Raw genomic sequence first — 26796 nt, 5'->3', positions numbered from 1 at the left:
TAGGAATTACCCCTTAAAATAACTCAAAAAACAACAAATACCCCTTATTACAACAACTAAATTGAGCCTTGGGCCAGGTAAATGATGAACGACCAATATGCAGTAATGTGCATCTGGGCTGCGCCTATTACGTATATGGCTAACATGAATTTCCATCAGGTTTTGTGCTTGATCGCTCTTAAAACACATCAAGAGAAATAGAACTAGAATAGAATAATATCTGCTCAAATAAAAGGTTGATATTTTCAATAAATATTGAAAAATTATTCAAATGTCTATTCTGATTTGTGAACGATCTAAGACAGGAAAAATGTAAATATAGTTTGGCAGGACATTCATGAAATAAATATTCCACATTTTTCAGTTGAAATTAGTAAGATTACCTTTTATTTTTTACATTAAAATTGTGTTAAACAGCGTTCAGCTGGCAGTTTTGGCGTTCTAAACCTGAACACCAGAAGTCACTATTAAACTCAATCGCACAGGGGGCCAAAATCCAAAACACACCTTAGGTTGTGGGGCGAACGGAATAAACATTTATTGAACACAGTAAGACTACATTTATAAAACTTTAAAAATGTAACTTTTTAACATTACTATGAATAAAAACAGACAGGAATATTATTCCAGAATAAATAAACTTAAACCTTGAATAACTTTTCAATGTTTTACTCTTCGTAAAAATGTATTTCGTTAAAATTATACAAGATAGAAATAAGCACAAGATAACATCGGTTCAATAAAATAAAATGGAGAGCCACATCTGGCCTTGACTTTGACAGACGTGCAGTATTTGCATTTTCGGTCCTGTCACCATTTTGTCTGTTGTCGTCGTGAAAAGAGTCCATTGGGATTCGTGAGTCCCTCTTTTGACTATACATTTTACTATGAGAGGAGCAATAGAATGAGACGTGTTTTGAACAGAGAAATCCGATTACACAAAAACAAAAATCTGATCCTGAATGGAGTAGGAACCCTAAAGAAAATGGATCTATGGAGCACAAGGCAATACAATATAGCATCTAAACAAGCCCTTTGGTGTCTGCAGTGCTTTTCCATACATGCTGGAACAATGGGTGCATTTTTTAAAGAAAATATAGGACAAAAGAGTGAATGAGAGGAGGGTTGTGGTCACCTCTACACACATTGCGGCTGGTTACGCCCCTGCAGCTTGTAGGTGAGGGCACAAAGAGAGGCAGGAGAAAACGAGGAGGAGGAGGAGGTCTGCCTTTAACTCCGCCTCTGGACTCTCAGATCATCTCCTTCTCCTCAATGCCGAAGACACACAGAGAGACAGGGAAGGAGAAGCACCAGGAGGGCGCCCGAGCGAGAAGGAGCAGCAGCAGCGACCATGGCCACCTCCTCCACAGCGTCCCAGCTCAGCCCGGAGTCCGACCGCAGCGCACCTCTGCTCCCGTCCGCCGCCGCCGCACCGCCGGTCGACTCCCGGCGATGAATGAGGAGCCGCACCTGGGGGGCCGTGGACAAAATGCGGGTCATCTTCATCCAGAACGCCGGTTTCGTCGCAGCTTTCTCGCCTCTCGCGCGTGCAGGATGACAGATGATGCGATGCGTTCACCCACGCGCTGCTCGACCGACGCGTGAGGGGATCCGAGCCGTTTATGCGGGATTGTTTTAATGGGATAGAGAGCGAGGGGTTATTATAGCCAATACATCCGAAAGCGTGTTGAGCTTCCGGCATGCAGCCTGCAGCCGAAACCTGAACACGGATTCTATTCAATAGATTTATTAGTGATAGATGCATTAGATTATGTTTGGATCTATTATTATTCTTTTTGCCTCTATTAGTCTATTAGTGCAGGTGATAATAACATAGGTGAGATAAAACATGCATTTTATAAGCGATACATTTTTTATCCAAGACAATCTGGAAGTGTTAGTTTCCACTCATGAAAATATAACTAGTGGTATTTTTTGTTATTTATTTATTTATTGTTACTAATTTTAGGCCTTTTAAGTGTTAATCGTATCAGTGTTTTTAAGTATATTTATCAGTGGAAGGTGCTGTCAGGGGCGTTAATAGTAAATAAAAATGGAGGCGGGGTTTAAGCTTCATCGGGGGCCCACCAGCCCAGAGTCTCAGGGGGGCCCCCCGGCCAGCGGCTCGCCCGAGGGGACCCCGCCGAGCGGTGACGGGCGCAGGAGCTCGGGCGTGAAGAAACACCACCACAAGCACAATCTGAAACACCGCTACGAGCTGCTGGAGACGCTGGGGAGGGGCACGTACGGCAAGGTCAAGAAGGCCATCGAGCGGCACTCCGGCAGAGAGGTGAGACGCTTTCAGAGGGGGCTGTAAATACCAGTCTGCGTGCTTTTAGTGCACCCCCAGACGCATATCATATGCATGCTTTTAGTGGAAGCTGCAACTCTGTGAAGTCTTGGCTCCACTGGGGATTCCCCCAGAGCTTCAAAACAGACCCATGGGGCCTGCAGAGTTGGGCTGCACACGCCCCGTCCCGTGCAGAGCCTCACGACCGGATACTGGAGTGCAAACCCAACTACTGACAAATGCAACTCCTATCAGGTCCTATGTTCTTTGATTTAATGTAACTTTTCAACCGTTAACACGATCAATCCAATAGATTTCAATTCCAGTAGATTTTGAAGGAGAAAAGTGGCTCATCGAGCAGGGGTCTCTAACTCAATTTACCTCGGGGCCACGGAAGACAGAGTCTTGCAGTCTGGGCGATACAGGGTTCCATTTGTGCCAAAAATGTTTTTTTGTCCACTGTCTATATGAGGGGTCCCCAAACTTTTTCTTGTGAGAGCCACATAACTGTTCTCTCCTCTGATGTGGGGCTGGGGTCGGTTTGTAGGCTAACAGAAAAAGTGTAACAATCACAGTCTAAATGGAAACATTTACGGTTTTCAAGAAAGCCACACTTAGCCAAATTTAAAACAACTATTTTTCTGTAATTTTCACAGAAAAATAATGGTAAAGCATGCTTACAAACCAAATATATAGCATTACCTGCGATAGATAATAGCTGAAGATGCTTAAATTGATAGCTGAAAACGCTGAAGGTAATTAAAATATTTGTGAGGTGCCAAATTAGCTTAAAAACCTGAAAAAAACCTAAATTAGCTAAAGCAACTAGCATGCAGCTGAAATATTAGCTAAATGACAAATTAGCCTAAAAAAAATTAAAAAAGCCTGAATTGGCCAAAACAGCTAGCATTTAGCTGAAGTATAAGCTAAGCCTTCAATTAGTCTAAAAAACTAGAAAATGTCTAATTTAGCCAAAGTAACTTAAACGTTTATCTGTTTCAAGCCCGGTCAATGTCACGCCCCCAAGAGCTATTGGTTGGTTGATTGGCGATTGGTTGGCTCGTCAGCTTCGCACACAGCACTGTAAGAGTGCCATTCACAGAAACCAACATTTAACTTTCATATGAAGGCAGGGGCTGCAAAATATTGTCTTGAGGCCTCCAGTTTGAGACCCCTGGGTTAAAGAATTTAACATATTCTCTGCAAGTGGTAATGATTTTGAACCGTGGCATAGAATTCATTCTACTATTCATTCTACTATTTGACTTATTGACACACCTAAAGACCCACTCCAACAAAACTGATGTTTTTGGTGTTTTTAACACGTTCTTACAGAATTTTTCTCATGATGGAAGACATATATGAAGAAAATTGAGATTAAAACTGCATCTCTGAGTATTTTGTTATTCAAATTGTTGGGAATCTGAAACAGATGGCGTATACTTGGTGTATACTTAGCGTGTACTTGTATAGCGCTTTTCTACCTTTCTTGAAGGCCCAAAGGGCTTTACAGTCACAGACAAAAAGATGAAAGATGGAACAGATGAAAAAATATTATTAGAATTAGTGATGTAGGTTCTACACTTGGAGAGCCACAATCTTCCACCTTACTTTCCATTCTGATGCATCCACTTGCAGACAAATAGATCCATGTAAGTCTTTGTTTTCCTTGTCTGAGTTGGGATCTGGCTTCAAACTGAGTGACTGGATGGTTCCAATATTGTTCGCCACTTTTGTTGCACCGCTAATCTTAGTTTGGGGTTGTGAGGGGCTGTAAGAAAATTTTAGAGGGTATAAGAATAGGGGTGATGGGAAATAAGTGCAGGCTTACTCCCACAACTCAGAGACAAATTTCCGATTAACTACTTCCACTTTGCACAAACTATGTCTTAGAAAAGGAGGATTTTTGACTATAACTATATTTCAAAGACCAATATAATATATCAAACAATGATTGGAGTGGAACTTTACGAAACAGATGTGAGGTTTTTATTTTAAAGAAACTGAATCAATAATAAGACAGTGCTTTAATAAGAATATTTTCTTCCAACTAGTTCTTGGAATTCAGTTTTCCTGCCTTGAAAAAGTCTGACCACTTTCTGTTTCTTATTTAAGGCGGTACATTGCGTCTGTCAGCGTAAGCCCTCCTTCGGCTGCTTTTATGTCCTTATAGGTCTGAACATCTCCCCCAAATATTTCCACATGTGGCAAAACATGACCCTTGCACTCACTCTGGCAGGGCACATGGAACTTTCCATGAATCTCAGTTCAGGTTATTTCCCCGTGTGCTTCCCTATAGCTCCTCCTGGGAAATAAATGCTTAATATAGGTATGTTGAAGGGTGGGGTGGGCGTGCTCTCGTTCCCTTACGACCTGTCCCACTTGCAAAGGATTTTGCTGTTGAGCTTCAATCTACGAGTCGGATAAACCATCGGCAAGTTTTTGTGCAGTCTTGAACTGAGCCTAGTATTGAGACTGAGAAGTGTTGAAGTTCCTACACCTTGCACCTTTTCTTATGTGTCCGCTGGGACGCAGGGTCTCTGCACGAGTGTAAACAGAGCGTGGCTTTTTCATAGGGTACATTTGTCTAGCACTGCGTTGCTCAAGTTTACCTGACCTTTAACCCAGAGGAAGTCCCTCGTGTCCATACGGCAGTGTGGTGAGATCGTTTCACGCTCGATTAGCCTCTCTGTACCTTTCTTCTATTTATATTTTTTCCAAGAACCCTGTCGTTGAAGATGGCAGAAGGAAGTTGCATTTAATCATGACCAAGCACACGATGGAATTCACTGAGCGCACTCGAGGAAGATGTAAGAAGATTTGTAGCGGCAGTGAAAGCAGACCAAAAGATTGGGCTTTAATCTGGATTGCCATATGTCGGAATGCTTAGGAACTTAAAGTCCAGGAACTGATCATCGAAGGAGCAAAGTGTGCCATGTTTGCTGGAGAACATTGAAAGACAGTCTGTACATTTTTATTTTTGTACTATATGACAAAGAAGGTTGCAGTGACACACAGACAAAAAAATTAACGTTGACACATGAAAGGCCGTCCACAGCGGGAAATGAAATAGGAGGGGATGGTTAATATCCTGTGTGGCGAATGAATCACATTCTAGAGCACTCAAAAAAAAAAATTCAGGGGAGACCACAACCATAACAAAAGATGGACTGGCTCAGTTGAAGGGGATACAGTCATATTGGAGTGAGCTTAAAGCACCAAATTACATCACTCCTCAACAATGGCTTCAATGAAGAGGAAAAACACAAGAAGGAAAAACACTGACATTCCTCTGCTATATGTGGTGCCACTGATGAGGTATTCCTGGCTGTGTTTGAGAATAAAGTTCTCTGGAAAAGTGACGGCCTTTCTCTTCCTCCTCCTCCCCCACACTCTCCCTACTGCTCTGACTCAGACTCACAGTCAAACACATGATCTTTCGCCAGCGTAGGGACGGAGGTCGACCTGCGATGTGCGCCTCATCTATTATAATTGCCTGAGAAAGCGCTTGGAAGATGTTAGGCTCCAGTGAAGCACAGAAAAGTCCCTCACTTCAAACAAGTCCTTCTGGAAGCAGGAGTTGATGAAGACCGCCCCTCGTACCTGGCAGGAGCGGCTGTAGGCAGCTGTGCAGCTCCTGTTCGTCGTGAGTGAGTGTAATAGGGATCCACTTAGAGACAAGTGTAGCTCTGTCAGGCAGCACGCCCCGCGGCCAAGTGGCTGATCCACAGGGCCGATTAATGATCCACATCAGGGTCAGACAGATACACAACAGTTACCTGGCTTTATCGCAAACGAAGTGTGGAAGAACTCATTCAATATCTTAGTGTGGAATTTGTGTTGCGTCTTTGGTGTTTTTAACATGTTCTTGTAGCATTTTTTGTCATGATGGAGGACATGTATCAAGAAAATCATGATTAAAACAGCATTTCTGAGTATTTCTTATGTGAATCAGGAGCAGACGAAAAAATGCTTCGGGGATGTAGAGCTTCCACGATTAGTCGACTAATAGACTATTAAAATAGTTGACGACTAATTTAATAGTTGACTAGTCCTTACTTTATATTATATGGAGTCAGAGTATAGTGATGAAAGTTATAATGGCATCATGCTAGCTTTTTAAACTATTTTGGCATTTATTAAGGTTTTCTAGGCTATTTTGGATTTAAGCTAATATTTCAGCTACATGCTAGCTATTTTGGCTAATTTAGGATTTTTTCCGGCTATTTTGTAGTTTAGCTAATATTTCGGCTGCATGCTAGCAATTTTGGCTAATTTAGGCTTATTTTCAATTTTTAAGGCTTATTTAGAATTAAGCCATCTTCAGCTTCATGCTAGCTGCTTTGGCTAACTTAGGGTTTGTTTAAATTGTTTAGGCTTATTTGGCAGATAGCTAATATTTTAGCTGGTTATCAGCTTCAGCGTTTTCTGCTATTAGCTTCAGTGATTTCAGCTATTAACTTCAATGTTTTTAGGTATCAATTTCAGCATCTTCAGCGGCCAAATTCAGCCTGCAGCATTCACACTAGTATTATCACAGCTAATGATATATATCTAGTTTTTAGTTTGTCTAAAGTTGATGATGGTTAAGATGTGTGCTTTTCATCCAGTTTGGACATGACCCGATTAGTCGCAAATCTGAAAAAATAATCGTTGATTAGTCGATAATTAAAATAATCATTTGTGGCTGCACTAGTGTGATCTGTAAACTCGTAGATACTATAATCGTTAGGCCACAACCGTTCCCGGTCCACTTCATTCTGATGTATCCACTTGAGAAATCTAGATTTATCTCCATCTTTGATTTCTTTGTCTGAGCTGATAAATGGCTCAAAACTGTATGACTGGGTAGCTGAAATTTTCCACTGGTAGTGTTAGGTTTGGGGAGTGAGGGGCTGTAAGCTAGCAGGAGAACGTGTTGACAGATGGATGATGGGAAGTGGGGGCAGGCTTACTCCATGCCAACGGTCCTGGCGAACTTCTAATGAACTCATGCCGCTCTGTAGTAGATACTGTACGCCTGAGAAAGCGACACAATTTTTGCAAAATTTTGGCTAAAAACGGCACAATCATTATTAAAAGAGCACTAATTTTAAAATACCGGTAAATCAAATCATAATTTGAATGCAATAAACCTTTTTTTTGCCTCTTTGAGCAGTTTTTTTGTACTGTGATTAAAAAAGTGTCAGAAAGGGCACAGGAATAATGAGTTTGTTCTGCTTGAGCAATTTTTGGCTACACGTATTTTGATTTAAACTCTAGGATAATCATCATCTTGTTAAGGAGGCTACATAAATCCTGGGTGTGTAATTCAGTAAGCCTTTATAATTTCCAACATATTGTAATGTTACACACCCAGCTTAGAATCGAGGGTCTTAAGTGCAAAAGCTGTAAGACCACCTTTAAAGTAGGCACACCCTGAAAATAACAATTGTGCATGGCGCCGTAAAGAGGGCTCTGCTATTAAAATAAATGAATAATATGAGTCCTATTGAGACATTTAAAGCCCCTTTTTTGAACTTTGGGGTTGACACAATTTTGGGTTGCTATGACAACCAATATTTTTGAAAATTTGGCAATGGACAAAAAAGCCAGACAGTGAAAGACATGTTTGGGAAAGCTTTTTTAGAGCAATGGATACAATAGTTCACATAGGGCAATGCCGCCATCGGACACTAGCATCAATTTACCAATAAAGCTTTTGTGAGTGAAATTATTTAAGTATTTGATCACTTACCAGGCTAAATGCTGTGATGTAAAGTTGATTTTTTTTTTAAATATGGGAGTAAATGAACCCACTTGCTTGTGCAATAAGTATCTTATGATTTCCTGGTGACTCACTAGTATCATGACTTAAACTGACTCACCTACAATGCTAAATATAGCTGAAATCTGAACTTTTTCTAGACAAAGAATTGTGTCTAAAATCTAATCAAGACTTGAAAGAAAGTGTATCGGAAGAGTAACCAATGGATAGTTTTCAAAGAAGTTGTGCTGTAATTAGTCCAATAAATCTAGGAGTGGTAGCCCTCTCTATGCCTCAAAGATAAACACCTTAGTCAAAAAGATTAATTGCATTTTAAGGTGATGAGGTAAAGGAACCATTAACTTTAAGACAAAACTTTGGCTAATTGTGAACGCAGCATGTGAATCCGCTGGTCTTGTTTATTATGGGATTATTTCTTTATATTCAGTGTAATCAGGGCAATCTCTGGAAGGAAGCGATTCCGGTTTGGGGTTATTTTTATTGATGTACATGGTAATTAGCTTGGCACTTGCTACCTGCGGTTTTTGCTGCATGGAAGAAAGCCGGCCCCTTCTTTTGAATGCTGCAGCTTAGCGGAGAGAGGACAAAAGTTTAAACCAACAGTCTCCAGACTCTATATAGGATTTGATCAAAGGAAACCCAGGACTCGATCCAGAATGTTTAGGCTACAATTAAAGTGACGAGCCAATGTGTGTGCTCTCAAATGGTTTATTTAGAGAGTGCATAGGCTAGCGGTTTGGACCCATTTGTGAGCCGTGTTGCTATGACAACAACAGATCCTCATTTCTGATGTTGGTACAGAATCTATGATAACAGGTTAATTTAACCCCTTGATGATTATGTTTATTTCCAAACAATGAAAAAAAAGAACTAATGTTTTTGCTTTTAAGTAGATAATAAATTATAGTGCCTATTCTGTGCCTTTTTTTAACCCTTTATATATGATTATATATTCCCTTTGGCACACTAAAGAATATTTAGGAAATATGAGTTATTTTCATGAGTTTTTTTTCCTACCTGGAAGTAAGATGCCCTGATCTCTTTCACTACTTGTAGGTTTCGCCCATTTCATGATATCATCCTAGAGCCGCCAATGAAAACAAAACAAACCTCAGAACTTTTGCAAAGATGTATGCACACACCGTAAATCTGACTTTAGTAGCCTCGGCCAACGCTACAGTGGTTGTAGCAATGGCTGGGGCTAGCGGCTAAGGTAACTGAGTGGCAAAGCTAGCGTCTGATCACCGCTAGCTGAGCGGCATAGTTAGTGGCTGAGCACCACTGGTGCTCAGAGAGCAGGTTTTTAGAGGAATACATTAGAAATGCCGCTCTGGGGTTGTTTATAGAAAGGAATGACTATTATAATGCAATTAAAAGCTTAAAAAGTTTATTTTTGATTTAAGGTAAGTTTGAACCAAAAATGGTTCAATAACTATTTGCATCAATAGGCATTAAGGGGTTAAAGCAAACCAAGTTGACTAAACTTGCATTTATTTTCGTGAGGCCACCTCCTCAAAGGTCTCCTCAAAGACCTTTTGACGAGTTTAGAAACAGTTCTAAGTTAATAATTATAGAAAACAAGATTTTTTTCACTTAGTCCTAATTTTTTTGATAGGATAATCCTCAGTGGCTCTGACGACTGATCTCTTAGTCACTTGTTTTCCATTCTTGTTCAGATTAAATTATCTCAGAACACAGGTTTCAGTGAAAGGTTTCATGGCAGCACAAAAGGGCCAGTCATGTCAAATCTGTTAACTTTCTGTTGATTTTGGCATAAATGGTGTAAATGATAAATGTTGGATAGCGCTTAAGGCCCAATGACCTCTACAGTCCCATTTACACAAACACTCACTGGTGATGGCTCCTGTACAAGTTCATAGTACCACAGCTGCCCTGAGGTTACTCAAAACAAAATCATTTCATACAAGGCAGTTTTAATGAACCATGAATGTGAAAATGTGTCCTGGAAATCCACTGAAATGTTGTTTAGAATCCAGAAATATTTACTTCTGCACAGTTATCTGTATCAATTTGCTTAAGACTTTTTCCTATAAGGATATGATAGTGAACTGACCGCCTCATCTCATAAAAACAATGCATCTCATGTAAAGATGATTAAACAAATGCATCTGATTTTGGGTTATATTTAGGACCCAATCAGAGAGAACTATCTGATAGTATCACACCATGTTGTTGGTGGAAGTAATATTTTAATACATCCACTCTTTTGGAGGGGGGGGGCAAAACCACCTCTTATTACCTCTTAACCCACCTTTGATTTGACAACAATCTACTGAATAGTCAATTCTCTGACTCTTTTTAGTGAAATACCAACATGATGCCTCTTATTGAAACAACGTGTAGCTAAATAAAGTGTCAAAGGAGAGTAATGCATTTATTTTTACTTGCAAGATGAGAATGATCAACATCACATGGTTCAATCCCAATTTTAATGCTCAAAAATGTTGCTAAAGTGTATTAAAAGCATGTGATTTAAATGAATTTGTTGGCAGTTTTAGTTATTTTTGTAAATAAAATGTTCTCTCCAAATGATATAAAGCTGTTTATACCTTCAGTTAAATCTAACAGCCGCTGATTCACCTTGATCCTCTGGTTTACGTGATGAAATCCAAAGCTGTTGCACTCGTTAAGATAAAAAAAACATTCTGATTCAAGTTGCCATAAAAGCATTTTTCTTTTTGTTTTCAGGTGGCTATTAAATCCATTCGGAAAGAGAAGATCAAGGACGAGCAGGACATGGTGCACATTCGCAGAGAGATTGAGATCATGTCGTCACTCCGCCACCCACACATTATCTCTATATATGAAGGTAAGAGTCTGCTGCATGTCTGGAAACCCACGCATAACTTATGACAAATTATATGCTTGTTCAATGTCAATGCACAAAAAAGCACGCGTGTCTAAAAGTCTCGCTGCCATTCATTGCCAAGTTGCAGGACTTTCATATTATGACATGCAGATGCCATAAAAGGTCCTGGATTAAAGCTCTGGGATGTTATTCATCTTCTCTGTCTGGCTGCCTATTACTCTAAAAGCCAGGATGGGCTTTGACAGTATGTCTGGATTGTGTGTGTGTGCTGAAAAGTTTTTTGTTTTTGAAAGGGGGATGATATTCAGAGAGGGTTGCCTCTCCCACATCTAAGAAAATTTCATCCCCTGTGTTTTCTAGTCTTGATCTCAGGGCCAGACATCTGCTGGAACTTAGAAACAACTGCATCTGGGAGCCAGACTGCATTTGTGTGCTTATGCATATATATGCACTTCCAGAAGTAGTATGCTCTTTCCGTTTCACTTGGTTCTACGTGTGTCTATGCATACGAAGAAGCGGAGACACTTCTTCCCTGACCTCAATCCCCCAGGCCTGCACTCTGTCTGACTCCAGCCCAGTGCTATGCAGAGGGAGTAGAGGCTGTAAGACTTCCCTGGAGCAACAGGAACATAACTCTACAGCAGGAAACCCCTTTCGAAATGTCAAAGCCTTCAATTAAATATTAGACGTATTTATTGTTATTCTTCCTTTTACTGAGTTAATCCTTTCAAATGACCTTAACCTTAAAGCAAAACAGAGTTCAGAGCAAAAACAATGAATGACTGCAAAGACTGAACAATTCCTATTGAATTTTGAAAGTATGTTTTGCAATCAGTCATCTCTGGTCATACAGTTGTAGTAGCTCAAATCACTGCAAAATCAGTTTGTTTTTTTTTATCAATTGTCACTGTTTCTTAACCATCATTAGCTTTAAACTAACTAAAAGCTAGATATAGTCCCATTACCATTATCTGCTACCATGCTAGTGTGAATGCTGTAAGCTGAATTTGGCAGCTGAACATGCTAGTAACGATAGTTGAAGATGCTGAAATTCATAGCTGAAAACGCTAAAGTTGATTGCTAGCTAAAATATTAGCTAAATGACAAATTAGCCTAAAATCTGAAAAATGCTTCAACTAGCCAAAACAGCTAGCATGCAGCTGAAATATTAGCTAAACTCCAAAATAAGCCTAAAAAACAGAAAAATTTCTAAATTTGCCAAAACAGCTTGCATGTAGCTAAAATATTTGAAAATTCCAAAACAGCTTAAAAAAACTAAAAAGGCTTAAGTTAGCCAAAACAGCTAGCATGTAGCGGAAATATTAGATAAACTCCAAAATAGCCAAAAAAAAAAAGAAATCTTAACAAATGTCAAAATATTCTAAAAAGCTAGAAGAATGCCATTATAACTTTCAACTTTACTTCACTCTGACTCCATATAATATAAAGTAACAACTAATCGACTATTAAATTAGTTGTCGACTAATCGTGGTAGCCCTATAACACAGTAACTATTCAATGGGAGCAGCTAGTTCAGTTGGTTATGTGTAGAACTGGCACATCAGGGTTAGATTACAGGGGGGACACAATTAGTTAGGCAAGACATTTCGCACTGCTACTAGTTTGTTTAGGGGTCATGGTCTCCCTGTGCCAGTCCCTAGTCCGGATAAAATACAGGGTTGTGTCGGGAAGGACATCAGCATAAAATCTAAATTTGTTGTGGCTGTTGAGAGGATATGCTGAAAAGGTGAATAGCAACTATTCTGTGCTACTTACAGGAAAGCTGCCCGTATTGGTTAGCGCAATGACCTTTGTTCAGTTTCGAAACCCATAGATCACTATCAGCAGTGTTTGAGTAAACAAACATGACTATATGTCATGGAAACGTGCCAATAAGTCAGCTGAGGACGCGAGTGTTTGAGCTTTATGGGCTTTGCGAGACAATGATTAAAAGAAGTTTTATAAACTCTGAATTGCCTGTACGAGGTCTCCGTTTGTTGTCTTTTTTTTTGTTTTATATGCAGCCTGCTCCACCAGCAAACCCGACTCAGTGCTGTTGCACTTCGGTTTCTCTCCTCGAACCCCAGAATTTACAGTTGTGGTTTGGCCCCCACCCAGCCGTGCTTTAGAGAGATATATAAAAGAGGGCCAGAGATTCTGAGTATCCGAAAAAACCATCTTCACCAACCCCTGCCAACGGCTCTGTGCGAAGCAAAGCTGAACCAGATGTGCCTGGAGATGGATTTTTACCACTCCCTCGCATTTTGCATTCGTCAGCATGCTTTTTTGGGGCTTAAAAAAAAAAAAAAGAAAAAAAACGTTTTTCTGTTTGGGTTTTATGAGTACCTCTGTATCTGACTGTATGAACAGTCTGACTGTGTAAAAAGAAAGCCTGGAAAGTACTTAAATCAACCCCAAGGAAAAGTATTCGCTTTGTTGCATCTGATGCAGAGACTGACGGCGTTTTTACGATGCCAAGGCCAGCAGGTATCCCCAAAACAATGGAATGCTTTGCAGGTTTTAGCCTTACTCTAGGCCTTCTATCAGAGGGAGACGCTTCGTTTACTGTGTCTTTTCAGTACAACTTAAACACAAACAGAGAAGCGTGTTTACTAATGAGCTGCACAAATGCAGGTGTTGCATTTTGTTATCCTTGGACAGACTGCTCATTCTTCCAGACTTTATGCTAAGCTAAGCTAAATGATTGCTGACTGTAGTTTGTGAGGCTGACTAAACAATTTAGATGCTAGTTTCAGCACCTTTAAGTCTATCCTGGCAACCAGTTAGTCAACTTTTTTTTGGCTTATGGTTTTGCATGTGTGTGCTCACTGACAAAAAAAATGAATTCACAAGCTGCTGATAAAACGAGAAGCTGACAGTAATCTTAATTTTAAATACAGCTTGCCATGTGTGATAGAGACGATTTCAACACAAGTAAGATCCTGATTTCATGAGCTGCATTTCACAATGGAAGCCTAATAAATAACTATAACACTTAACCTGGCAGAGTCGGGGAGAGATGCCAAGTTGAATTGATTCTCTGTTTAAGCAGTCAGAAAATTATGGCCTTACACACCTATAAGTGTAATGGAATTGCTGTAGGGCACAATATTCAAGAGGAAAGCTGTTATGTACTCCAAGATGAGCCCCAGAGAGTGACAGCAACATGTTCTGTCTGTCTGGCTGCCAAAGTGCATTTCGATTGACATCTGTCACTGTTCTGCTCTAGAACCAGCTACACCATTTGGGATATTGAAACAACCTGATATTTTCTAAGTATCATATTTTTTGGAGTATAAGTAGAACTGGATTATAAACAAAAAAAAAGCATTATAAAAAGAGTGAAAAAAAAATATAAGCTGCACTTTAGTACAAGTCAGCAAAAATATGCACAAAATGCAACTTATACACCCAAAAATACGATAAATCATCTAAACACTTTAAATGTTGTAAATGTATTTTGTCACAGTGACACACTTTTTAGGGAGCCAGTTGATCTTTATGATTTTTTCTTTTTATAAATATATGATACAAACTTATAGATACTAATAGTAATAACAATGCAGAACATATTTGAAAAGGAGCATGCAAAAAAGGCTATATTTTTAACCTCAAAATAACATAATTATTGTTATAGATAACAATCATTCGAAAAGATTGATCATTTTTGTCTTTACATAAATCCTCATTCATTGGGTATTATTTTCAACACAAAGGGACATTTTCTGAGCTAAAGTTTCTGATGCCTACCGAATTCAGCCTTTCTGTAGGAAAATTCTCAAATGTTTCTTTTATAAGTTTCCACAAATCAGGAACTTTTTTTGAAAAATCTTCATTCTCTGTAAAATGTTTGTGGCTGGTTTGAACTTTGTGAAGATTTTTTTTTTCCCTTTAATGTGAAAGTGGAGGCTAACAACTGGACGCTAGCTTCAGCTACATTTGATTTTAAGGTGTGATGGGCTAAAAAAGCAAAATAAAATGACGTAAAACTGGTACTTTTCTAAATTTAATATAAATAAGAATCCACCTTGTCTCCAACTGTATTATCTGTATGCGAAACACTGAAGAGTCTGTCGCTGCAAATTAGCCAGAGCGTTTCTTTGCTACATGAGAGCAACGGTCTCAACAACTCAACAAGACTCCCAGCTTTGTCTGTAAACAGCAGCTTTATTGTTCTTTGAGGTCGAAGGCTCTTCTTCGGTTTCCTCAATCGCTCTTTTCTCAATGAAGAAACTTTCCAAATACGTTTTATTATTTGTTTTTTGTTAGCTTTTTAGCTAGCAATCTAGCTAGCCATGCAGCTAGCAACTTTAAGTCACGTGACCAAGATGGATGTTGTGAAAAGAATCTGGTAGTTCTCCAAAATAAAACTCCCTTCAGGATCAAAAATAAACTAAACTAAAATAATCTAAGTTAGCGCCTTTATTTCTTTTTTTCTATTTCAGCCCGGTACCAAGTGACTGCGGCCCGGAGGTTGGGGACCTCTGTTTTATATTTCAGCATTTTTAATGATTCACATTACACAGCCCATAAGAAAATATAAGCTGGCTCTAAGTTTGCTAATGAAGTCTGTCATCAGTGAAGGCGGTGGAACAATAGGTCTTAATGAGCGGGATGCAGGGTGCTGATCTGTGAACAAATCTCACTGAAAGGCAGAGAGGCTGTAGTGGTCACTGGTGCACCCAGTGGGCTAAAACAACCCCACATTATGTAAGGCAGGTAATTATTACACCATCAGGGGTTAGAGGTAAATGGGAGTACAAGCTGAGAATTGGCTCTCCAAGCACAAGCCCATCAAGGATCAGTGCAAATGTCACCCCAGGTCACCACTTCTTTCCACCAATGGGAGCCCTGGATTTGCTCTGCCCTCCGGAATGCTTGGCTTACATCCTGTCTGCTGTTTCCCAAGCAGCCAGACAGTCACAATCAGGGAGCATTACCATCACTCAGCAACTGTGTGTTTTTGTAGAGGATTATATCTTTAAAAGGCCCCTGGGAGAGGAAAAAAAAGGGGGCTCAGAGGAAAGTAGTGTGACAGACTATGAAGGTGCTCACTCAAGGGTGTAGAAAGTAGAAGCCCCCACCCCTGCTGACCTTGCTGTGTGGGAAAATCAACACGCACAATATGTAGCAATATTTCTGAGTGTTGTCATCTCCTCAGCATTTTCTTTTTCCTCTTTGGTTCTCTCCCAGCCAAACCATCATTCCCATCCTCTTCATGACAAGTTGATGTTGCCAGACTGAAATTACAGAGGGGAAAAAAAGCTTCCTTACTGACAGTAGAAGCTAAATCTTATCATTGTTTTGATTTATGTCAACCGTGGACTTCCCTGTTTTGTAAAGACGGATTCTCATCAGCTAACCTCTAAACACAAGCATGCAGGCCGCCTAATGCATAAACACAGGCTTTAAAGACGCTGTTGTTTTTATATAAAGAGAGAGCGCTCTTATGTGTGCTGACTCATATCTTGTGGCCTAAAGGTGATTCGATTTTAGATCCTAGACTGACTCACCTATGGGGGCTAGACATATAGGATTGTTTTGTGAAAAGTTGTCATGTGCTGGTTGGGATGTTTTGTGACAAAAAAAACAAACAAACGACATTTTGACCTTTTTAAGGTCAGATCTTTACAAGTTTAACAGCCTATTTACTTGAAGTGTTTGCTTTTTGGGGATTATTAGTACTATAGAGTAGGCTTGTTTAAAGACCCACTCCAATGAAAATGGTGTTTTTAACATGTACTTGTAGCTTAGGCCTGAAGAATAAATCCTAAACTTGACATCACCGCAATATCAGCCTGAGTAATATCTTGAAAGATTTGTAAATTGCAATACATTGTTACCATAAATGTTGACACACATACTAAATCAATCTTATGGGAGCTTGAAGTATTTAACAATTCAAACAGAGTCTTTATAAATTTGACCAATCGAATTGTATGTTAGATTTTGAGTATTTCTTCATTCAAATCGTTGTGAATCCGGAGCAGACAAAAAATCCCATGAGAAAAACTTGTAGTTGCTATGTAAAATCTACAATCTGAAGGCCACAAGCTCAATTCTGACCCATTCTCTTGTAGACGTCTATGTATGTCTTCGTTTTGCTTGTCTGAGCTGGTATCTGGCCCAAAACTGTACATCTGGAAAGCTCCAATATTGCTCGCCATTTTTGTTGCACCTGTAATGGTAGGTTGTAAGGGGCTGTAAGCTAGTGGGAGAGAGTGCAATTGATGGGATGATGGGAAGTGGGGGAAGGCTTACTCTGCGCCTCTAGAGCTGAATTTCTGACCATTTCCTGCTGCTCTGCAGAAACTATGTCCTAGAAAAGTCCACAAGTTTTGTGGTTCTGCCTAAAAACAGCATAATCATAAATAAAAGACCAGTGCAAAAGCCTTTTTGAAGTGGAATTTGAAGGTGATAGCTCCTTCCTGCAATGGAAAAAATAGAAAATTTGACATTCCAAACCTAAGTTGATGATGGGCTTCTTACAGTACACCTCTGCCCTTTTCCTTGTTTTGTTAATTTAATGAAATAAACCAGGAAGTACTTCAAAAATATTCATCCTTTTCCCTGTTTGTGCTAATATAGATATATATGTCTTGGAAAGATAACATTAACGTTCTCCATGTGTTTTCTTATCATTTTTTTTCTAGTGTTTGAGAACAAAGACAAGATTGTGATTGTGATGGAGTATGCCAGCAAAGGGGAGCTATATGACTACATCAGCGAGCGCCGACGCCTGAGTGAGCGTGAGACCCGGCGCTTCTTTAGACAGATAGTCTCTGCTGTACACCACTGCCACAAGGTGAGAAAACATGAAGAGAAAACAAACATTCTTTGGTCAGTCAACTTTTTTTTTTCATTATGTCACACATATTTTGGCTTGTTTTACTGTAACATAAACCATGCAACGTACATGATCAGGGATAGAGGCAGTTAATCTGTAAGCCCCACACAGCATGCTTTTCTTGGCACGGCGGTGTTAAAGAGTCATCCGTTCTCAATGAAGGAACACAGGCCCAGAGTAATTCAGACTTATTTCTGTGTGGAGCAGCAAACAGGCTCCTCATTTATTCCTTACTCACACACACTGATGGATGTCCCAAGATACCCCCTGGGCCTTCCCCGAGGGCTTTAGACTCAGGTCACACCCATGTCAATCCATGTTCCACACCTCACTAACTCCCATGAAAACCCAGAGGTCACAGGGCTTGTTTAGTTGGACTCCCCTCTTCACATACTCGTCCTAGGTGGAGATAGGGGTGACGTCACAAGCCTCGGATAGAAGAGTCCCAGACAGCCGTGAGTGATGAATCATCACCACCACAAGCAGCCTCTTGCTGGGTGGGGTTGTGTGAGTCACTGTCAGAACAAGCAAGCGAGCACTTCTTCATTTCATCCACCAATCAGAGCCATGTGAACATGTGCCCCACGCCGAGGAAAAGCCAATCAGATATGCCAGGCAGAGCAGCAGACGGCTGACGGGTGAAGCTACTCCTCCACAACGGAGCCGGAGCTCTGTCTATATCCAAACCACATGTTAATCCTAGATTCTTCTAAAGCATTGCATCAAGTTGTGTTTTTAATCCCAAAATGCCGTGAGAACATCATTCATAGTGGTAATTACAGGCTCGTGCTTATGTGACACATGTGAGTCAGTTTAAAAAAAAAAGAAAAAATCACAGCAGATGTCACTATAAAAACCCCAGAGGGGGTAAGACCAAATAAAGACTGCTAAGCTAACAGACTGCCTTGATTTTCCAGAGCTGTCTTTGTTATCATCAATCACTTCTTAACACAGCCGATTTTTCATGAATTATGAATTAATGAATGCATGTTTGCTCTGGTTTTCAGAACGGAGTGGTGCACAGGGATCTAAAACTGGAAAATGTGCTACTTGATGAAAGCGGTAATATTAAGGTGAGCTAATGTCTTGTTCTGTGATCTGTTATCCATTATTCTACGTACTAGAGCTGGAAAATACAGAAAAAATTGTATATCAAAATATAAATTATTTTATATCACAATAACAATATCTACCACAATATATCAAAATGAAGTATATTTTCAGTTATTTACTGAAAAAATGTCAAAAATGTTTTTAAAGTGCACAACAGTTTTAAGTTACTTCGTAGAAAAACACATTTTTGCACAAAAGTTCAGCAATAAAAAAATAAATAAAAACGATAGAAGAGAAATGTCACAATAGCTACTTTTCTATCATCAATGAGATATGTATCATCATATCTAGTACTAATGGTGCTGGGCAATATGGAAAAAGTTGTATATTGCGATATAAATAATTTTATATAATAGTAACGATACCACGTGGGATTAATAAAGTCTCTTGAATCTTGAATACCACAGTGAAGTATATTTTAAGTTATTTTCCGAAAAATTGGACAGTAAAGCAGTAAAAGTAAATAAAAACGACAGAAGTGAAATGATTTACTATTATCCACATGATATATATCGTCATATTAGTTCTGGGTGATATGGAAAAAAAAAATCGGGATATAAATGATCCTATATCACAATAACGATATAGATCACGATATACCACAATGAAGTGTATTTTCAGCTACTCTGAAAAAAATGGACAAAAATGTTTTTAAAGTGCACAACAGTTTCAAGTTTCTTAGTAGGTAAACACATTTTTACACAAAGGTTCAGCAATAAAATTAAACAAATAAAAATGATAGAAATGATAAAAGAAAAATGGAATGATAGACACTTTTCTATCACCCATACGATGTGCTTCGTCATATCGCCCAGCACCACTACGTAACTGGTCATGTGTGGCGCCATCTGAACATGGGTTTTTTAAACTCACTTTTAGCATATGCTGTTCAAACTGGACCCAATACTTGCTCACGTACCTACAGCTGGAAGAGGCTTGATGCAAAACGTCAAAGCAAATATCATGAATCGTTCTCCAGGCTTTTCCTTCACAGTTCTGTTCCGACATAGGAAAGAATTGGCGTCATGGAATTCCATCTGGGTGCAAATGCAATTCATTTCTCCTTCATGATTGATTTTCAACTGGTTGGCACTTCCAAAAAGGATGCTAGCCATACGTCACTACCAAATTCAAGTCCCCAATTGGTCAACTGGATTAACTTTTGACATGTGCTTAATTACCATGTGTTTTGTATGTAGAGCCTGAAAATGGACTTAAAAACTTACATAGCGATGTGTGAACCCAAGAGTTTTGAACTAAACACACATACTGTATATCTTCCAATTGTGGCCCATCTCTAATTGATGCTGGTTTCCAATAGTGGCCGGGCTCCTTCAAGATCTACCCATAGTCCCTGGGTCATGCACAGTTGTGCAGATGCCAGGTGTCTGCTGTATTTGTGCAGGAATGGCCAAGAAACGCTCCTTCAATTTAGCGTTTAAACTTCATACGGTGGCATTCGCCAAAGGAACTTTCTGGTGAGGAATCTGCACCACATTTTGGGATGAATCCTAAATGTATCCAAGAATGGTGCAAGTAGATGATTGATCTTGGATATTGGAACCAATTCGCTATCACTCCAACGGACGCCTGCCTCTAATAAACTCTGGGCCGGCTGCCAAATATTTGGAAGCAGGCAACACATTCTCTTATTGAGGGATCTGATTGGCCAGTTTATATCTTAAACAACTTGTGATAAGGAAAATATTTCATGAAAAAAGAATTAGGTTCAGTAAGAACATGTTAAAAAGAGACACCAGAACAGGAATGATTCTATGGGATTTTGGCTTTCTGGGACCAGCAGGTACTTCCTATTTGAACCACAGGATGATCAGTCCAGTTTTCTCTATGTACTGTCCATGGAAATAAAGTCCGGGCCACTATGAATGGTATACGCGCTTTTACATAAACCTTTCACTGAAAGTGGTCCCTCAAACGCAAGTTGCAAGGGTAGTATGCACGTAGCTTTAGACTAATCAAATCATCTTTGATTATTATTGATTTGTTATCCATGTCTTCATAGATTGCTGACTTTGGCCTGTCCAACCTCTACCATAAGGACAAGCTGCTGCAAACCTTCTGTGGAAGCCCGCTTTATGCTTCACCAGAGATTGTCAATGGAAGACCATACAGGGGCCCAGAGGTGAGACTCAGTGAACCAAACCATGACACAGACAAAGCCCCACCTGTCATAGTGTAAATGTAATTTTGTTTTTTTATTTAAGCTCAATTTATTCTGAGATGAACCTCACATCATCCTCTTGTTATTGTGATTTCATCATTGCTATCTCTCAACTGGTTATGACCATAGAGTAGTTTATTCACCAGAAGGGTGGGTAGGCCTCCTTTTTAGCCTCTTTGATGGGATTATCTCTCTTGCAACTCCGCAGTGGGTCAGCGCAAACACTCCCCTATCCTTTGGTGCTTTGAAGTGAGGAATTGGAGGGTGCAGTTTGTTCACTTTCTCTTTTGCCAAATGGGATTGGAATCAACTCGGCAGCCCTTAAGAGCACTCCCTGTCAACTTCAGTATCTGAAATATTTCAACTCCATTGGAAGCAGGGGCTTGAACGCACGTTGCCGAGGCCAGTGTGAACGCAACTTTAGGACTAAAGGCATTGTTGTGATAAATTTACAATTTTTATAGTATATTATGATGGGCCAAACTATTTAATTAATCACAATGTGCAATGATTTAGTCCAAAGTGCTAAGAGTTAAAGAATTCCAATCTCCTTTGAAAAAATGTCAGAACAGCATTTGGGGTGAGGCCACAAATGACAGCAAACATGGGCAACTAAAACTGTGTATAACAATAGAGAGTGCCCCGTCTGAAGGGAATGGACCACTGACAGCATAAGAATCCAGCATTCTTGACACAAGTCCAACACTTTAAAGGAAGTACAACAGCTTCTGACCTGATCTTATCAGACTTCCTCTTCATAGACTTCCTAGATCACTATATACCCTCCACTGCCCCCCACCCCATCTCCTCCCCAGTCAAAAACACATTCCTCAGGACATCTATATGTTATCTAAAATCAACACAACACGTGTGTTATCAAATTGCTTCTCTCACAAACACTGACGCCCTCTCAGGTCATGAGCATCTAGAGCTCCGTCTGTTATCTCTTTCGGTATTAATACTCCCTTCCGCCCCATTCCGCCCGCACCTCCTTATGCAACGGCACACACCGCCGTCTTAAAATACCCACCTGCCATCAGGTCGGCTCAGTTCTCAGGAAGTTCTTGTTTTGTCCTAAAAGGGCAGAGGAGTACAGGGGGAGGCCCATCACAATGGACGTGAGACATTTCCAAACATATTTCCAAACATTTGTCAACGTCTCCTTGGACAAACATGTCAAGCGGTCGAACATAAGAATGTTCTTGCGAGATGTTTGTGTGAAACTCCACTGCGGTGCTTTTTTATCCCAAAGTAAACTGAAAAGTATAACTTGTTGCTCTAATCTGATGGTGAGCGGAGCTGAGCTCATTCCACATTTCACTGGCATGATTCACTAATCAAAACAGCACTTGGAAAACTGCCTCTGGGTTGCATAACGCACCTCAATGCTTTTTTAATTTTCTCCTCATATACAGTGTATAAACAGAATATATTTCATTTGAAAGAGCGACTGTGATGAGCAGGTTTTGTTTGATTTGAAGGTGGACAGCTGGGCTCTTGGGGTCCTGCTGTATACCCTGGTCTATGGAACCATGCCATTTGATGGGGGAGACCACAAAAACCTCATTCGCCAGATCAGCAACGGCGACTACAAAGAACCCACTCAGTCCTCAGGTATCGGTGTGGCCACTTTTCTCTCCTCTGTTGATTGTAAAGTCCCTAAATGAATCTTCAACATAGACAATATTTTGTAAAGTTTGTTAAAACGACGCACAAACAAATACTTTTTTAGATAAATTTGCTCTCTGAAAGCACAATTATTAGTACATTTGTGGTATTTGGTATCAATTAAAATGGATATGCTGTCCCCAAATTTTAAAATGTCCCTTCTATTTAAAGTTTATAATTAGAATGTCAGTTTTCAAATTGAAACAACTATGATGTCATAATTCTTTGTTTAAAACCGTAACCGATTCCTACGAACTGAATCCTAAGGAATTTCAATCGTTGCATCTCTTCTGCATAGAAGAGTACAAGTGTGTACAAATGTCAAACACTTGCGTTGTGCTAATTTGAACATATTTAAAATCGTTTTATGTTTTTATTCATGACAAAGTGTTAGGGCCAGTTTACAAAGAAACATTTTTTTTTTTCATTTTACGATTTTAAAAATGTAGATTTACGTGAAAAAAGTAATAACTGTTAAATCACGACTAAGACCTCGTACATTTACAACTTTTAAAGTTGAAAACTAGATTTATCGTAAATTCAGTACTTTTTTCTCGTAAGTTTACATCTTTCTTTCCAGTATATTTACGTGTTTTTGAGTTGTAAATTTATTACTTTAAATGTCAGAAATTTATTAAAAAAAAAGTACAAGAAAAAAGTAATATATTTATTTATTTATATGCATTAAATATATCTAAATTAATTAATTTTAAATTTTTTACTTTATTATTTACGACAGAGTATTAGGGACAGTTTACAAACACAAATTTATTAAATTTTTGACTTTAAAGTGTAAATTTATAAGAAAAACAGTGAAATTACAATTATGAAGTCGTTTTTTACGACTTCAAAATTTAAAAGCTAGATTTATTTTAAATTTATTATTCTTTTCTCCTAAGTTTGTCTTTTTTCACGTAAATTTAAATTTTTTACATTTTAAAATTTATTATTTTTAAAAATGTAAATTTATACTTTGAAACACGAAAACTAACAAGACTAGAAGACACAATTTTGCAAGAAAAAAAGTTATAAAATTATGAGAAAATAGCCATAGATTAAAAAGAAAAAAAGTCCTAAATTAACGACAAACAAAACACCAAAATTGTTTTTTTTAGCCATTTTTAAAGATGAAAGGTGTAGAATTTCATGAAGTTTTATTTTAAGGATAGGTTTCAAAAACAAAGAAATTCTGAACTTTTTGGCGATCCAAAATCAAACTATTAGTAGCTTTAGAACATTGATAAGAATATGCCGAAAACTGTACCTCGTTGGATGAAAGCATCACACAGACATGAAGGATAGCGATGGATTCATCGCAAACATTTATAAATAGTAAATCAAACACAAGAGTTTCTAAACATTGCTAACTTTATCAATAAACATTATGATTAATCAGTTTTATTAGAAATCAACCTTTAATCTCATAGTACTTTTTGTGGTCCTAATTTAGTAAATTTTCGAAAAAAGCAAGATTTAAAGATGCAATTTTTCTCATAAATGTAAAATATTAATCTCTTAGTATAACTTTTTATTTTTTTGTGGCGCTAATAATCTGTTTTAATTATTAGTATAAGGCAACCAAAAGGTTTTTCTTCATTGTTACTTGATAAAGAAAAAGTATTTTTTTCTTAATTTCTTATTATTGTTTCCTAACAGACAAATCAAATATCAAATCGAAATAAAACAGTGATTAAAAAAGCAAGATCACCCCAAAAGTGTGTGGAAAGTGAAGAGTTGCGTTTTTAGTAACTAACAAGGGTTTTCTCCGCCTCTGCGTTTCCTGCTAGACGCCCGTGGACTGATCCGCTGGATGCTGATGGTGAACCCCGAGCGCAGGGCCACAGTAGAGGACATAGCCAATCACTGGTGGGTAAACTGGGGCTGGAAGAACAGCGTGTGCGACTGTGAGACCCAACGAGACCAAGGAGGCTCACCCATGCTAGCCCGCTTCATCGACTGGCAGAACCGCACCGAGCCTCGTGGTACCGGAACCAAGACTTCAGCCATGCCCCAAATGCTGCGCCAGAGGCCCAAGAAGTGCAAGAAGGAGAATGTTGAGGCAGGACAGTTACAGAGCGTAGCAGAGGAGAAACCAGGTCTGAAGAGACCAAAGGGCATTCTGAAGACCCGGGTGATGGAGGAGCAGCAGTCTGCCTGCTTTGACGAGGGGGAGCTAAACAAAGCAGCGCTACCTCAGGAAGCAGAAGCTGAAGAGGAGAGCTCCAGCCCAGAGAGAGAGGAAGGGGACTTCCCTTTAGGTGGTGGATCGCCGGCCAAGATGGTGCCCTCTCTGCCTAAGAAGGGCATTTTGAAGAACAACCAACAACGGGAATCAGGGTACTACTCTTCCCCGGAGCGCAGCGAGTCCTCTGAGCTTTTGGGGGGTGCCAGTATGTCTCTGGTAGCCAGCTCCCCTCCCAAGAGGGCAATCGGAAGAAAGGGCATCTTGAAGCGAAACGGCAAGTACTCCACCTACAGCGGGGTGCCGTCAGCAGCGACAGTGGCGAGGGTCCTGAGCGACCCCCCTCCCCCGGCAGACTCGGGCCTGTCCCGCAGTCAGAGCCGACCCTCCAGCATGGTGGGAGAAGACAGCTCCGTCCTGTCCCTGTCCCCGAGCGCCCTCAGCGGGGCCGAGTGGCACCCCTCCGCTCCGCACCACCACCCAAGCATCAGGGCTTGCGTCTCTGCTGAAAACCTTCTGCACCTCGCCAACTTCAAGGGTTTCCAGACTGCCCCGCCCCTGCAGGGGCCCAAGTTCAACCTTGGCTCCAAAGCGAAGGGCTCCCCTGGGGACAATGGAAGCTTCTCCTTGCTGGGGGATCTGGAGGACATGACTCAGGTGTACCAGCAAGCCCTGGACATCAGCAGCAACCTCACCTAAAGAGACGGATTCAAACGGGACTGTGGGTGTGTGAATGCGTGTGCACTGATGGGTGACATTAACGACCAGTGCGTTACTGGGATACACCTATAGGAGGTTGCGGCTTTTGTTTTGTGGCCAAAACCTCGATCGGAAAGCCATGTCTCCGTTCACAGACATGCCGACACAAAGCGCATTTCTTTGACGAGAGAAAATTGAACCGAGGTTTTGCTAACAGTGGAAAAGGTCAGAATGCCACCGAGTAGACTCCGCTGCGTTCCACATGTTTACATATTCAGCAAAATCCTAAACGCAGCAGCCACAATCTGCCCAACTCTCCTTCTCCACCAACATAGTTCAAGTTTACAAAAGCACCTTAAAACTCACAGAGAGCACATGCTTTTGTGACTTCTTTTGAAAGAACAAAAAATGTACAAAAAACCAGGGTCTTGTTCCAAAGAAAAAAAAAATAAAAACAAAACAAAAAAATCCTAAAAACTACGTTTATTATTTATTGATATTTTGTAGCTTTAGTTAAGTGCAAAACAGGTGCGTGGTGGCTATAACTGGAAGGGTCTGAAGTTCCTTGTCTTCAGTGGAACTGACATATATAATTATGTTACTCCGTGAGGATAAATAAACATACATATACATGACATATATATCTGCATCTGCGCATACAACATACGCAGACAAATATACCTTCATAAAAGCATATGTCCTATATATATGTATGATATTAGGGATTATATAGGAAGTGCCTTTTTTTTGTTTTAAAATGAAAAAAAAAATTATGTATGTCATTTCCAGGCCACCCTGTCACCAGATGAGCTTTTTTCATGTTGAATGTGCAGAAACCCAGGGCCTTTAAGAACTCAGCTGATTCGCTTTACCTGTTTTGAAGGTTAAAGGTCAATGTGTGGCAACAGTGATAGGAAACTGACCCCACCCACGTTTTCTTTCACATGAACAAGGGGTGTGTATCTTTTATACGATTCGATACGTATCACGATACACGGGCCACGAATCGATACATTTTGCCGATACGATACAGTCGGATTCTTTTGACAAAAGTGGCAAATCTAGATATTCCAGACAATATTTTACTTTTTTTTATTTTGACTTAGGAATTATCTGAATATTAACATTTTTTGCAAAGGTAAAATTTTAAAAATATATTTTATTTAATGATTAGAACATTAAGTAACTGTATCTCATAAACAAGTTGCTTATACCCAA

The 26796-nt window shown here is 39.7% G+C and overlaps 1 protein-coding gene across 1 annotated transcript; it reads left to right on the top strand.

Annotated features, from left to right (window-relative positions):
- Nucleotides 1–1192: 1192 nt before the first annotated feature.
- On the top strand, nt 1193–26143 carry nuak1b (NUAK family, SNF1-like kinase, 1b). Its single transcript, XM_024282150.2, has 7 exons — nt 1193–2290; nt 10767–10887; nt 17541–17692; nt 18742–18807; nt 20871–20990; nt 22511–22643; nt 24485–26143. The coding sequence occupies exons 1-7, from the start codon at nt 2054–2056 to the stop codon at nt 25576–25578; spliced, it is 1923 nt and encodes a 640-aa protein (XP_024137918.1). The 5' UTR covers nt 1193–2053; the 3' UTR covers nt 25579–26143.
- The last annotated feature ends 653 nt before the right edge of the window (nt 26144–26796 follow it).

This window comes from Oryzias melastigma, linkage group LG6 (assembly GCF_002922805.2).
Source record: "Oryzias melastigma strain HK-1 linkage group LG6, ASM292280v2, whole genome shotgun sequence".
In the NCBI taxonomy this organism is placed as follows: Eukaryota; Metazoa; Chordata; class Actinopteri; order Beloniformes; family Adrianichthyidae; genus Oryzias; species Oryzias melastigma.
The sequence above is the reverse complement of the archived record's forward strand: the minus strand, read 5'-3'. Positions and strand labels throughout refer to the sequence as shown.